The 14,796-nt window shown below is 50.8% G+C and overlaps 1 protein-coding gene across 1 annotated transcript in view; it reads right to left on the bottom strand.

Annotated features, from left to right (window-relative positions):
- IGDCC4 (immunoglobulin superfamily DCC subclass member 4) overlaps positions 1-14,796 on the bottom strand; it is a 35,689-nt gene that overhangs the window by 10,797 nt on the left and 10,096 nt on the right. The window contains exons 3-9 of the mRNA XM_065872486.1: positions 14,349-14,490; positions 7,538-7,674; positions 6,050-6,190; positions 2,650-2,805; positions 1,490-1,903; positions 810-974; positions 132-269 (exon numbers count right to left, since the gene is read on the bottom strand). Of these exons, the coding sequence (XP_065728558.1) occupies positions 132-269; positions 810-974; positions 1,490-1,903; positions 2,650-2,805; positions 6,050-6,190; positions 7,538-7,674; positions 14,349-14,490 (1,293 nt within the window). The remainder of the gene's footprint in view (positions 1-131; positions 270-809; positions 975-1,489; positions 1,904-2,649; positions 2,806-6,049; positions 6,191-7,537; positions 7,675-14,348; positions 14,491-14,796) is intronic.

A 14,796-nucleotide genomic window follows, 5' to 3' on the forward strand; every position in this document is an offset into this window, starting at 1 on the left:
AGCCCACCTTCCCCTTTTCCAGGTTCACCTTGCCCTACTCCACAGCTCTGCTCAGGCACCCAGCCACTCTGATCAACCCTTCACACCAATGATTCCCAGCCAGGTGGAGCCCGTGTCCTGCCCCCACTCACCTTCCTTTCCCAAACCGTACTCTATCTTGTACTTCACCACCTGCCCATTGCTCAGGCTGGGGGGCAGGGGCAGCCACACCACCCTGACGTCCGAGGGGTTGGGGCTGGACAGGGAGAGCTGGGGCGCTGCACTGGGGACTGAGACAGAAGAACATCTACGTGAGCTCTGCTCCACCGACGTGGAAGGTGAGGCCCAGGAGAGGTCAGAGACTTGCCCAGGTCACACAGCAAGTCAGAAGTAGGCCCAGGACCAGGATCTGAGGGAGGAAAGGGAGCCTCTCAGGGGAGCCCCAAGCTGGAGATGAGGGGACATCCTTCCCACCCTGAAGCCAGAATAAGGTTGGGGGCACAATCGTCTACATCCGATGGATCGTCACTGGCTCCTGTCTGACTGGATGGTACATGGGTGTCGGGGAGAAGAGCCATCTGATACAGGCAATCATGAGACCTGGGCTCAAGTCCCAGCTGTACTACTGACCTTGGGCAAGTCACTAATTTTCTGGGCCTCAGTTTTCCCAACTGTAAATTAAGGAGAAGAACCCTCGCCCACTCCCTTACAGGGCACAAAATAAGGCGGGTAAAAGTGCCTTGGCGAACACTAGTAAAGTGAAGCTGAGCTACCATCCCCAGGGAATTCTCTGGGCCCCAAGGTGCCCACTGCAGGTGCAGAGGCCCTACCATCATCCAGTGTGTGGACCAGTGCTGGGGTGGAGGTGCGGCTGGCCCCCAGCTGCGAGTAGGCCACCACGTAGAACTCGTAGTCTGTGTTGGGTTCCAGGTCCCGAACCTGTAGCTCAGTGGTGTCGTTGTTCACTGCAAACTGGTATTCCACATTGTCCATGCCTGAGTGGGTTAGGGTTAGAGGACAAACGGTCTGTCACAGGTCAACCCCCGAGGGCTTGCCACCTGTAAGCTGTCTAGGGATCCTTCATATTGTCCCAGTCCCTAGAATAGCTTCTTTATAGCTAAATCATTCCAGATAATCTCGGTGGGAGAGTATAAACTCCCCTGACTTCTAGTCCCACTGTATTAATTCCTCCACTGGTTAGGAAGTCTCTTCTAGCCTCTAACTGAAGTGACTCCTGTTGCAATTAACAAGCTGGCTCCAGGAATGCCAAGCCATTTTCCCTGGGAGGAGAAGCATCCTCTCCCTCCTCTCTTATAACAAACTGTGGCTAAGGGAGAAATGTACTAACCCATTTCTACACAGGTCTCTCCTGTGGGCTCCCACACCATCCCGTTCTATCCTATCCCCAAAGGCAACCCTTCAATCATCCAGCCTGTGCCGCGCCCCTCCCCGCCCACCAGAGCCCCCGCGTAGGTCTTTGCTGGGGCCTCTTATTCCCGGGGAGACTTACCCCGTGCCTTCTGGTAGTGGAGGGAGAAGCCGATGATCTGCTCGCTGTGCAGCTCGGGCCGCTCCCAGGCCACCAGAACGGCGGAGCTGCTCAGCGGCGTGGCGGTGACCCGCGTGGGGGCGCTGGGCAGCCCCTCGCGCACCACTACTGCCAGAGGCGCGGCGGCGCACGCCGTGCCCGCGCCATTCTCGGCCACGCACTGGTAGTAGCCGGCGTCCTGCAGGCCGATCTGCGTGATGACCAGGCTGCCGCCGCCGCCCTGCACCTTGACGCGCCCGTTGGGCCGCAGCGGCTCTCCGTCGTGCAGCCAGCGCAGCGTGGGCCGCGGCTCCCCGGACGCGCGGCACACGAAGCGCGCGGTGCTCGCCCGCGTCCGTGACAGCGCCTCCGGCGCCTGCGAGATGACAGGGGCAGCTGGGGGAGGGGAGGGGGACGCTGACCGCGCGCTCCGGCCCCCAGGGGCACTGGCTCCCGACCCCCAATACCCGACGGACTCCCGCATCCCCTCCACTCATTCTAACCTCTTCCTGACTCACCCGTCCCCCCAAAATACCCTCGGCAGTGCAGCTCTAGCTCTCTTCCGCCTTTTACCCCAGCCCCACACTGACCATTCTCTTTCTCTCTCCGAGTTGTCCCCAGGCCTCCTCGGCCTCCCCTAAATACCCTGGTTCCTCCTGGATCTAACCCTGCTCCCGCACTTACCATTTCCTTCTCCCCTACCTCCCAGTATCCCTTACCTGGGAGTAAGGGATACTGGGAGTATCAGATTTACCCCTCAGCCAGCCCTGAGCAACCCTGCCCCTAGTTTTCTCCTCCCAGACCACTCCATCTCCCCCCAATAACCTCAGTCCCACCCCTCCCCACATTACCTGGGTCCCACCCAGACCACCCCTCCCCTCTGCCCCCACTCCATCCTCCAATCTCTTTCCACCACTTCCTCTCCTCTAATTACCTAGTCTGTCCCCTCCAATGCCCCACCCCCCGCCCTATCCCTTTTTCATCCTCCAGCACCGCCCCTCAGTCCCTCTGACACACCCACTCGCCCTTTTACCCCCCTCCTCTCTCCTCCCGGCCCCGCCCTAGCTAACCCGCCCCACTCCGGTCTCCCCAACACCTACTCCGCGGTCCTTCGCCCTCCCTCACCCTCCTCCCCTCCTCACCCAGCACGCGGAGCTCTGCGGCTGCGGTTGCGAAGTCGCGCGTGCGGGGCTTGTTAGCTCGGCAGACGTAGACGCCGGAGTGCCGGGGCTGCGCGCTGGTGATTAGTAAGTTGGTGCGGCCCAGGACGATGACATCGGTGGAGATGGGCTTCCCATCTGCGGGAGGAGGGAGAGCGCTGGAGCAGGGAGCTGAGGGCTGCCCCTCCATCCACTCTCCGGACCTCGGGAGACCCTCTACACCCGGGTTAAGAGAACACAACAGTCGCTGGCTGGGATCTCAGTTCCTCCGCTTGCTAGACCGATGACTTCCTCTGAGCCCTTAGTGTCTCTGTCTGTAAAATGGGGAGATGGTCCCTCGCTGGAAGGGCTGTTCTGAGAGCTTAACGAATAAAGTCTGTGGGACTGGCTGGCACAATGCAGGCACATAAGAAGTGCTCGGTACACCAGTCAGTTATTACCATTACCATTATTATTAAATTCATTTCTCTCAAGAAGGACTCTCCTCCCATATGGTCTTAGCCCAGTGCTGTGATGAACATACGGCTGGAAAGGTCTGGACCAGAACCAAAGACCTGAATCTGTGCAGACTTTTATCTTGATGTGAAGTGAAAACCATTTTAAAAGCCCTTCCCTTATGGACCTGAACAGAAAATCCAGGGAAGAAATGCAAATGGCCAATAAACAAAAAAGTGTTCAACTTCACAAAATCAAAGAAATGCACATCAAAACACAGATGTTCATTTTCACCCATCAAATTGGGAAAGTTTTTAAAAAATAGTATGAGGAAGGGTAAATGCTGATAGGGCTAACAGGGGCTCCACCTTGACCTTGAAGCCAGGATTCCACTTGTGGGCACTCTGTGGTGGGGAGCTGTGAATGGGGCTGATCACTGCCATGTTAACTGTAATAGTGGACAACTGGGAAGGACTTAACAATTCAATAGCAGGAACTAGCAACTTAAATTATGGCGACATTCAAATGATGGACTATCATAGTTATTAAAATTATTTTCAAAAAAGTTTTAAAGATGGGGAGATGTTTATGATATACTGTTGAATGAAAATAGGACTTGGAATTGTAAGTATAGCATGCTTTCAATTTTGGGGGAAAATGTACATGTGCATAGAAAAAATCTGGAAGAAAATATGCTCATATGTTAACAATTTTAATCTCCGAGTGGTGGGATGTTTTCTGTTTCTCCTTTTCCCTAGTTTTCTACAATGAATACGTACAACTTTTGCCATCAGAAGAAAACAAAACAAAACAAAAAAGCAATGCCCCTCGGACTTAGTTGAGTAAGTTCCTAGACTTAGTTGAGTAAGTTCCTAGAAAAAGAACAGTGCCCAGGGGCAGGGATGAAGTCCATTTCCAGCTTCTCTCTTCCCAGTCTCTGTCCAGGAGTGCTATTAGCAGAGTTTCTCCAAGTGAGCTCCCAGAGCCACAGGTGTCAGGACCCTCTGGGACAGCAATTCTCAAATCCTTACTGTGTACACAAATAACAGAATCTCGGGAGACCTTGTTAAGATGCAGAGGCCTAGGGCACCCCAGATTCTGCATTTCTAACTATGGCCAGGAGGTAGGTCCAAAGACCACACTTTCTGTAGAAGGACCTCAGACACTTGTTAAGCATTAAAAATCCTGGGTCATGACTCTCCAGGCATAAATGGAGGGAGTCCGCAGTTTTAAGACGCTCCCTGGGATTGGGACTGACATATAGTACACACTACTATATATAAAATAGACAACTAATAAGGACCTATTGTATAGCACAGGGAACTCTACCTAATACTCTGTAATGACTTATATGGGAAAAGAACCTAAAAAAGAGTGGCTATATGTATATGTATAACTGATTTACTTTGCTGTACACTTGAAACTAACACAACATTGCAAATCAACTATACTCCAATAAAAATTTTTTTAAAAATTAAAAACTAAAAATAAAAGAGAAGCTCCCTGGGTCATCTTGATGCCTGGTCAGGATTTGAGAAACACTGATAATAGAACTTCTGGGTGACACAACAGGCTTACTGCAATAATAGTACGAGGGTCCTGCTGGCCCCAGGATCCCCCTAACTAGGCAAGTGTCACAAGTCCAAGGAGGCCGGGCAGGTCAGGGAGGCACAGATACCAGCACTGTTCTTTCTCATCAGCTCGGTGGGGGTATGTAGTCATTTGGGTTATTATTTTTCTTTAAACTCTACGTATTCATCACAACATAGTCTTGAATGTGAGATACAAACTTACAAAAAGAAGGCAGTGTGGAGTCGTATACTGAACCAGGGGAAAAAGAGTAAAAAGATCTGGGTTTGGGACTTTCTGGTGGTCCAGTGGGTAAGATTCTGAGCTCCCAATGCAGAGGGCCCGGGGTTCGATCCCTGATCGGGGAACTAGATCCCACATGCTACAACTAAAAGATTCCGTATGCCTCAACAAAGATGCCGTGTGCCACAACTAAGACCGGGAGCAGCCAAATAAATAAATAAATAATACTTTAAAAAAGAGCTGGGTTTAAGACTTACTTCTGCCATCAACTTGGCACAAGTCACTTATCTCAAATGGAAACAAAAATAATCCTTGCTTTTCTTCCATACAGGGCTGTAAGGGGTGGTGTACCAGAAAGAGAACAGGCTCTAAAGTTTGGGTCCTGGCTTTCCACCTTCCTCTCCGAGCCTCAGGTTCCTCATCTGCCCACTGGGAATAATAGCCCTGGCCCCGACCCTCCTCCAAGGGCTCCAGCAGGAGAGTAGGTTGCATGCTCAGTAGACTGCAAGGTGACGTTTGGCCGGCACCCTCATTACCCTGATAGCATCGATAGCATCTCCTGTAATGCATTCCCACCTGGCACTCATCACTTGCTGCCTGATACTGTCAAGCGTCTCGTCACGGATGTGTGCTTATCTCCCTTAAACAGACTGTGAGTTCAGAGGGCAGGCCCCTCCCCCTTTTTTATTCACTGTGCCCAGCATGAAGCCAGGCACACAAAGGCGGCAGCACACTGGGTGGACCAGGAGGTGCTGTGTAGTTAAACAGACCAGCAGAGGGTCCAAGTTCCACCTGACTCGCTGGCCCCTTTCCAGCTCTCACACATTCACTGTTGTGAGGACTGGAAACATAGCGTGGAAAACCGAGCCCAGTGCCCCACCCGCCAAGTAAGGTCTCGAGTGATTTTGTGAGTGGCAGACTTAGCGCGCTTCGTAAAGGAAACTTGCTACACGGATTGATGATTAATTTTGTCCAGGCTCCCTACCCACACTCAGCCCTGGGACAGGAGTTAGTTCCTACCCTACCAAAGGTCGGTGACCATTGCATGGTCACCCTTATAGCTCCTTGACTTGGGGATGCGTGAGATGCCACACCCTTCCTCTCCCATGCCCTCGGGTCCCCTCCCTCCACTTACCCTGTCGGACCCAGGACACGAAAGGGGTGGGGTCAGCAGAGGCCACACACTCCATCACCACACTCTGGCCAGACACCACGGTGGTGTTCTCCGGGGCTGCCACAATGACCACGTCCTGCCCCCCGATGGATGCCAGGGACCCTGGAGAGAGGGCAGGCCAGCAGGCAGCTTTACCATCAGGCGTCTTCACATGCAGCACCTCACCTGATGCTTACAGTCACCTGGTGAGGCAGGTGGGGCAGGGAGCAGCCAGGGTTCCATCTGACAGATGGGAAAGCAGCTGCGTAGTTCAGCAGAGCTGGGACTGGAACTCAGAGCTCTTTCTCTGGGAGCCAGGAGAGGAATAACCTGACCTCCGACACACCACCCCCATTCTCCCCTGTCAGATTGAAGCCACCCTCCAGGCAGAGAACCAGCAGGGTCAAGAGTGAACTTGGAAACAACTATACCCCAGTTTAAAACAAAAGAAAAAAAAAGAGTAGACTTGGAGTCTGGACTTGGAGTCAACAGTTATAGTTTCTAGTTCTGGCAAGTCCTTTCTCCAGAGGGCCTCGATTCCCACGTGGGAAAGGCAGGGGATGGGTTCGAGTTTCTGCCAGCCTGGCAGCCCCCTGAGCACTAATTCTCTGCCAAGTTCTCAGTGTGACCCTGGGTCCCTGGGTCAACATGGTGAATACCCGGTTTGTCCAGCAGGTGGAGGCAGAGACCCCGGGCACGGGAGGGAGCGCGAACCAGACTCAGCGCGTCAGCTAAGCCCTAGGAAGCAGGGTAGGAGTGGAGGTGTAGGGGATGAGGAGGGGGATGGGAAGAGAAGAACGGAGGGGCGGGGGTCGAGGGGAGATGCCATGGCAAAGGGAGGCAAGGGAGAGGCCCTTGTGGGAGGCCCGGAGTGAGATCTACTGAGCACCTGCTAGGCAGCAGGCACTTCCCAATCTTATCTCAGCGATTCTCACCACCTCCCTGAACTGGACATTTGATAAGGAACCCAGGGTCACGCAGATGGTGAGTAGAGAAGGCAGGATTCAAACCAGGTCGTTCTGACCCCAAAGCCTGTGTCCTTCCTACTGCATCACCCTGGGACGGGAGATTTTCAGAGAAATGGAGAGAACACGAGCCCCAGACCATCAGGAGCCAGATGCACAGCAAGCAGCAGCAGGGTGAATCCCCTTCAGGGCACCCAGAGGGCAGGGGACCAGGGCTTCGGGGCACCGACACTCCTCCACGGACGCCTCACCTCCCGACCCCTGGACGCTCCACCCAACTCAAGAGAACACAGAGCCTCGCAGGAAGAGAGCCCTAAACTGGGAGTCTTGGGTTCCTGCCCCAGTTCTATCTCTGACTTGTTGGGGGGCCCTGCCTTCTCTGGGCTTTATCGCCTTGCTAGTCACTTATTTGAAGGCAGGCCTTGGACTACTTGAGGCCCCGCCCAGCTCCAAAATGGCCGACTCCAGAAACCCCCAGGTTTCCGCACCCAGGCAGCCCCCTTACCTCTGTGGGCCACGCGGAGGAGGGCCTCCTGGCTGAAGCGCTGGTTTGCTGAGTTGGTGGCCACGCAACGGTAGGAGCCTGCATCACCTTTCTGAACGTCCAGGATCTGGAGGACCCCATTGGGAAGGGTGATGAGCCTTGGGAAGAGAGAGAGGGCACCTGTGAGGTGCGCAGGAGCTCCTCAGGGAGGGTAGTACGCCCAAACAGTCCTGGACCCACCTTCCCCTCTGGCCTGAAACACCTAGAGCAGTTCACTTTCAAGGTTCACTCATAATAAAAGAAATGCAAATTAAAACTACAAGATACCATTTTCACCTATCAGATTAGCAAAGGTCAAAAGTGTTTTTTTTAATTAATTAATTAATTTATTGGCTGCGATGGGTCTTCGTTGCTGTGCCTGGGCTTTCTCTAGTTGCGGTGAGCGGGGGCTACTCTTCATTGTGGTGCACAGGCTTCTCATTGCAGTGGCTTCTCTTGCTGCGGAGCACAGGCTCTAGGCATGTGGGCTTCAGTAGTTGTAGCACGCGGGCTCAGTAGTTGTGGTTCGCGGGCTCTAGAGCACAGGTTTAGTAGTTTTGGTGCACGGGTTCAGTTGCTCCGCAGCATGTGGGATCTTCCTGGACCAGGGCTCGAACCCGTATCCCCTGCATTGGCAGGCGGACTCTTAAACACTGCACCACCAGGGAAGTCCCGAAGGTCAAAAGGTTGGTTTTTTAATTTTCTTTTTGTTTCTTCTTTTTTGGGGGGGCCACATAGCTTGTCCAGTCAAAAGGTTTAATAACACCCTTTGTGGATGAGGGGATGGGGGAAGGCAGTCCTGTCTTGTTGGTGGTCATGCCAAAAGTGCCTTTTGAACCAGCAACATCACTTCAAGGACTTTATCCCACAGATATTCTTGTACATGTACACAAAAACGTATGTCTAACGATATTCACTCCAGCCCTGTCTGTGATAGCAAAAGACTGGCAACAGTCCAAATGTCCATCTGTAGGGTGGAAACTAGCTAAATCGGTCTGGGTACATTCACACAATGGAATGCTAGGCAGCTGTTAAAAGGAGACAGTTCAATGTGTACTGCTATAAGACCATCTCCAAAATATGTATGGTACAGAACAGTGTGTGTGTGACGCGTACACTTATATGCTTTTGCACTGAATGTCCCTGGTAATAGTGGCTATCTCTGGGGAGGGGACCTGGGATCCTGGGACCTGTCAATGGGAGATTTAATTTTCATTAAATAACCTTCTGTATAGTTTGAATTTGTTTACCCCCTGCCTGTATTACCTCCTGTCTCCCTGATAAAATCCCTTCTATTCACACTATCTCATCTGAACCTTGAAACAAGCCCAAGGGGTAGAGGGGATCACAGCCTTCATTTTAATGGTGACAAAACTAAGTCTTGGAGGGAGTAGGGTATTTTCCCAGGGTCTCACAGCTCGAGCAGAGTTAAAACTGGAACCTAGGGCTTCTGGTGCCAAAACCCACGTTCTTCTCACTTGCTTGTCTCAGCAGCCACGAGAAGGGACGTGGAAGGGACGTGGTCTCCAGCAAGTCCCAGTCAACACGTACACTACTGAGGAGGGGCAGGATGGATGAGAGTGGTGTTCTCTGCCCTTTTGGTGAGGGTTGGAAAGCAGTTTGGGCTAGAAGGGCCCAGAGACCTTGCTTGAGAGACAGTGCAATCCCAGGCAGGGAAGTGCCCATGGGAGCCAGGGTGGTGGGAAGCAGAATGGGCTCTGGCCCAAGCAGGGAGGGAGTGGGTCTTCCTGAATCCTCTAGCTGTGATCCCTGCAGGGTCAGCTCGAGGGTGAGAGTTCTAATTTCTCACTAGAGCAAGTGTCCTGTGGATGTAGGCTGGGCCAAGGTCAGGGAGGGAATGGGGCAGCTGTGCACTTGGTGAAGACCCCTTGGCTCGTGGGGAAAGCAGGGTATGAGAAAAATCTAAACACAGGAGAAAAGAACTAGCTCAAGGGTGTTGGGAGAGAATTCTGACCATGAGCCTAGAAATCTGCTGTGGCCCAAAGACTTAGAGAAAAAACATAAACCTGCATCACTCCTTCCCTCAGCCCACAGGCAAACCCATCTCTGCCCCAGGGTCTTAACCTCAGTTCCAAGAGCTGCCCACATCAGTGCTGGGAGAGGGGACCAGAAGCGGCAGGGTGGTTGGAGAGAAAATCCTGGGCCAGGACCCAGCCTGCTGCCATGGAAAATTTGATGGGAAATGACAAGTGGGGAAGGACAAGCAGGACCCATCTCAGAAACAAGGCCCCCATCCCTATCCACGGCTCCTCCACCTAATATTCTCTGCCTCTTAAGACCCTTCCTCCTTCCTCAGTCCCCATAGCTGTTGTCAGCAGGATTCACGCCAGGAGCTGCCCACACTTCCTAACCCCAAAGTTTCTCTTTCCAGGGAAATTGTGCTCCAGGTATCCAAGAGTTAATACCTCCTTTGACAAGTAACATTGCCTTAATTACGTGTATTGATTGAATGAATGCGGGTGTGGTGCTGTTGCTAGAGCCAACACAAGTGAAATGGAACCACTTTTAGTGTTCATTTAAAATTTCTGCTGCTTTGTTAAAATGTGTTTTAAAAAGCTCTGTCCTTGGAAGAATGTCCAAGACACATTGGTTAGTGGAGGGAAAGAATTCACAAATCAGTGTTTATGAAGCAATTCTATTTTTGGAAAATAGATAAATGATATGCTAGAATGTGCGCGGAAAAAGTCAAGGGTGGTAAAGCTCACGTCATTCATGGAGGTTTTCTCTGGGAGTGGGGCTCTTTTTTGTTGCGTTTTTAAATTTCTTGGTTACAGTGAACATTTATTAGTTTGGAAATATAAAACTTAAAAAAACTTAAATGGAAAAAAGCATGTGCCCTTGTACACTTTGTTTTGTAACTCCTGGCTCTAATATAAAAGCAGCTGTGGCATAGAGGAGAGAACTGATTCCAACATATGCGATTTTTAGCAAGTGGCATCACATGTCCAGGCCTCAGGTTTCTCATCTGAAAAATGGGTTTCATAATTCCTGCCTACTTCACAACCCCGACCCTGTTAATGTGTCATAAGCTCTCATTAGATAATGGTAACAGCTATCTGTGCTCAGTTTGTAGGTGACTTTTTTCCCTTTAAGTTAGTATGTTTTATCATTTTAAAATGAATTCAAATAAAACAAAATAGCTACTTATAGAATGAAAAGCAACCTCTAGCTAAAAGGAAGGGACCATTCTCTTTCCAAGCCTGAGCCTCAGCCTGCTGCCCGTACCCGCAAAAGGCCACTTGGACCCAGAGATTCAAGAACAGAGGAAATGACAGTTGCTCTGAATTTCCTGAGGGCCAAGGAGCCTCCACCCTGAGCCGTTCAGAGATCCACCCAGGGAAAAGGGACACTAGCCGAGGGTCACATGAGGCTGACAGACACGATGGACCCTAGGAGATGGGTAGGGCAGAGGACTGGACTAGGGAGCCTGCAGTAATTAAATCCATTAGTGCCATGGTTTTAAAGTGTGAGTGAATGGTGATAACAAAATGATTTCAAATGGATCTAGACACAGGTTTTTATTCCAGTGGTTATATATTCATTTTTATGGCTACCTTCTATTTAAGGTCAGTGCTGCTGGTTTTCCCTTTTACTGCAGTGAGATAACGTTCCTTTTTAGTATGTGTTAAAGTTACAAAAGAGAGAGTTGATTTGAAGAAACGTATTAAGTAAGTGTTGTATAAATGGTTGAGGGATGGCCAAAAATATGACAGGGGTTTGTGAATGCCTGCGATCTGGGAAACTTTGCTCTCATTGATTACTGGTTCCCGTGGAAGAAAAATTATCCCCTATCATTAGAAATTAGTATAAGTATCAGGGAATTGCCTCAGGGCCTAGTGTTTACCATCAGTTCCCAAAATATGAACATAGACCCTGACAGAGTGTGCTTATTAACTGCCCATGTGCACAGCCTACACCAAGGCATATGGTCTCCTTCAAATCACTGGGTTGAGTTTATGAATAGCATATTTCTATGTGAACTCTATCTGGGTATGTGTAAAAATACATACCTTGGGCATAATCAAGTTGCTGTTTTAGATATTTCTTTATTCCCCCCCACACACAATGTGCTGGGACATGTGAGCTTGGCTTATTTATAGATGAGGATCACTTTTCAGAGGACTTGGGGGCAAACACTCCCAGAGGCCAGGAACTGGCAGCTCCAGCCTCCTGGGAGAGGCCTGAACTAGATGTTGGGAGATGAGGGAACTCCTCTGTTTGCTGAGAAACTTTGGGGAAGTAACTTCTCTGCTCTGAGCACAGCTGGACCACTCCAACTCTAAGCCAGCCTGCAACAGGAGTTTCTTCAGACCCTGTGGCTTCCCCACTCCAACCACCAAATCATCCACCCCAGGGCTCCGCTGTCAGATACTCTCAGCACTAGCTGTGTGACCTGGGGCAAGTGACTTCTGTCTCTGATCCTCAGTTCCCTCATTTAAGAATTCAGATAACAGTATCTGCCACAGCCATACAGATAGACCTGGAAGGGGGTTCCTTACGTGTTAAGTGAAAAAAAAAAAGAAGTTGCAATATAATCCCATTTTTGTTTTCTAAAAAAAGGTGATTGAACAAAAAACCCAGTATGTACAATATGATCCAAAATTTGAAAGAGAATATTTATAAACATACAGGGGAGGGGGCTTCCCCGGTGGCGCAGTGGTTGAGAGTCTGCCTGCCGATGCAGGGGACACGGGTTCGTGCCCCGGTCCGGGAAGATCCCGCATGCCGCGGAGCGGCTATGGCCGCTGAGCCTGCGCGTCCGGAGCCTGTGCCCCGCAACGGGAGAGGCCACAACAGTGAGAGGCCCGCGTACCGCAAAAAAAAAAAAAAAAAAAAAAAAAAAAAAACATACAGGGGAAAGGTCCAGAGGATAGACATCAAAACTAACAGAGGCTTTCTATGGGTGATAAGAGGACGAGCCATTTTTGTTTCTTCTTTTTTGGTTATATGAATTTGAAAAATGTATCTAATAGGAATATAAACTAAAAGTAAATAGAAGAAAATATGAAAAATAAGGAACACTTACCTTGAAGGATCATGGGAAGGATTAAGTGAGAAAACACAACTCTAATGAAGCGAAGCCTCTTGTGACTTTTAACGCAGGGAGAGTTTTCTGCTCTTTCCCACCCTCTCTGGGGGCTGTCCCAGGAGTAGACTCTCACTTGGTTCTCATCCAACAACTCGCTCACAGCGGTGAGAGGCTCCACATTTAAAAGGCATAGAACTTGGGACTTCGCTGGTGGTCCAGTGATTAAGAAGACTCTGTGCTCCCAATGCAGGGGGCACGGGTTCGATCCCTTAGGTCAGGGAACTAAGGTCCCACAAGCCATGAGGCAGGGCCAGAAAAAAAAAAAAAAGAGGCATAGAACTTAAAATGTCAGCGCTAGGAAGGCTGGGTTAGCATTCCCAAGGTCTCCTCCCTGGAATGCTCATTCCTAGGATGTTAACAGTGTTCCTGCAAGAGGGGCTCTGGGCAAATGAGTCTAGGAAGCATTTGGTTAAACAAGTTAAACAGGTTTCTCAGTACAGGGCTTCTCAGGGCCTTGTCAACTCCAAGAGGGAGATTTATAGGCAGTTTCCTCATCTTATTTGACTGTGGAGTACTTTTTTTTTTTCAAGAATCATCTTTAGGGACTAACGTTCTAAAAAGGAACACACTTTGGAAACCGTGATCTAATCCAACCCACTGGACCATTGGGGCTGACTGATCACCAAAGTCAACAGGATCACTTATATCTTGACCTCTCTCACCCTTCTTCCTCACTTACAACTGTTGCAGAGATGTGGCCTGGGGCTTTTCTATCTAGAAGTTTCTCTTACACTCTCACCCCTACCTAGACACGGGCAAAAGTCAGAGGAGTTGGGACAACTCAATACACTGAAGACAGGTTAGTTCCAGGGTAGGGAGATCTGGAAACCAGTGTTTCTGAGCCTAAGGAATCCCACCTCTGCTGGGAGAGGAGAGCGTGAGCTGGTAACTACAGCTAGAGAGATGCAGGGAGAGGACGGCAGCGTGGCTGGGAAAGGCCTTTGGAGCCACATTTCCAAAGGTGTAAGACTCCATGTGGTGGCAGCCGAGCCATGAGTCCAGTTCCAAGACCACAGATGCAAATGAGCCTCGTGCTTTCTGGACATGTTGTGTGTACATCTGGGCCTTCCCAGGAGGCCGCAGTAGGGATCAGGTCCTGGGTCTACCTATGCTTCTCTTCTGCCCTAGAAATCCTTCCCTAGGATTGCTCCATTGCCTTTATGGGGAGAGAGGAGGGTGAAACAGGAAGGACCTCCACAACCTGGTTATCAGATGCTGCACCCCACTGAGTGGAACTGAGAGAAGAAGAGAAGTTATGCATCCAAGGTAGAAACTCCAGAGGAACCTGCAAAGGGAAACCCTCTGGGCCCGGAACAAACAACAAACGTTCTGCCAATGGCCCACTGTGTGGCCTTGGTTAAAGCACAGCTCTTCTCTGGCCCTTGGTCTCCTTCTCAATAAGGCAAGTGGTTGGACTACATATGCTCTGAAGGACGCGATAACTGCTCTCTACCCAAGCCCCATAGCTTGGTGGGTGGCTTTCCTCCCAGGGAGCAAAAACTTCTGACACAACTTCTCTTTGGGACCAGAAATGGGCTGAGTGTCAGGTGGTGGTTGGCTCCTAAGTCAGTTTGGACAAACGGAGCCACCCTGACTCTAAGAAGCCCAGTTCCTGAGCACATCCCAGAGCCCTCCTTGGCTGCCCCCTGGGACCCACTCTCCTCTTGCCCACAGGACACTCACCGAGGCTCCTCAGGCACCGTCACCTGGTCCTTCTCCCAAGTAATGACAGGTGCTGGCAGCCCTTCGATGTGGCACTGAAACCGAGCGGTCCCGTTCTCCTCCACCGTCTGAGACTGTGGGTGCAGGGAGAAGCCTGCAAGTGCTGGGGATGAGGACAGTGAGAAAACGCAGGGACAGGAGAGGAACACAAGAAAGGAGGCCACAGCGAGCAGACAGGAAACACACACACACACATGGACACAGAGAGACACAGGTTGACAGAAACACATGCAAAAAGAATTCAGACCGACGGAGACACAGTTGGAAAGAGGCAGTCGGAGAATAAGAAGTGGTGATGACTGGTCAGATGCTGCAGGCAGAATGAATTCCAAAGTCCCCCTGCCTTACATCACCATATGGTTGGACTACAGTAAGATGTGCATTTCTTCCGGCCCCCAAATTGTTTCAT

This window comes from Phocoena phocoena, chromosome 2 (genome assembly GCF_963924675.1).
Source record: "Phocoena phocoena chromosome 2, mPhoPho1.1, whole genome shotgun sequence".
NCBI lineage: Eukaryota > Metazoa > Chordata > Mammalia > Artiodactyla > Phocoenidae > Phocoena > Phocoena phocoena.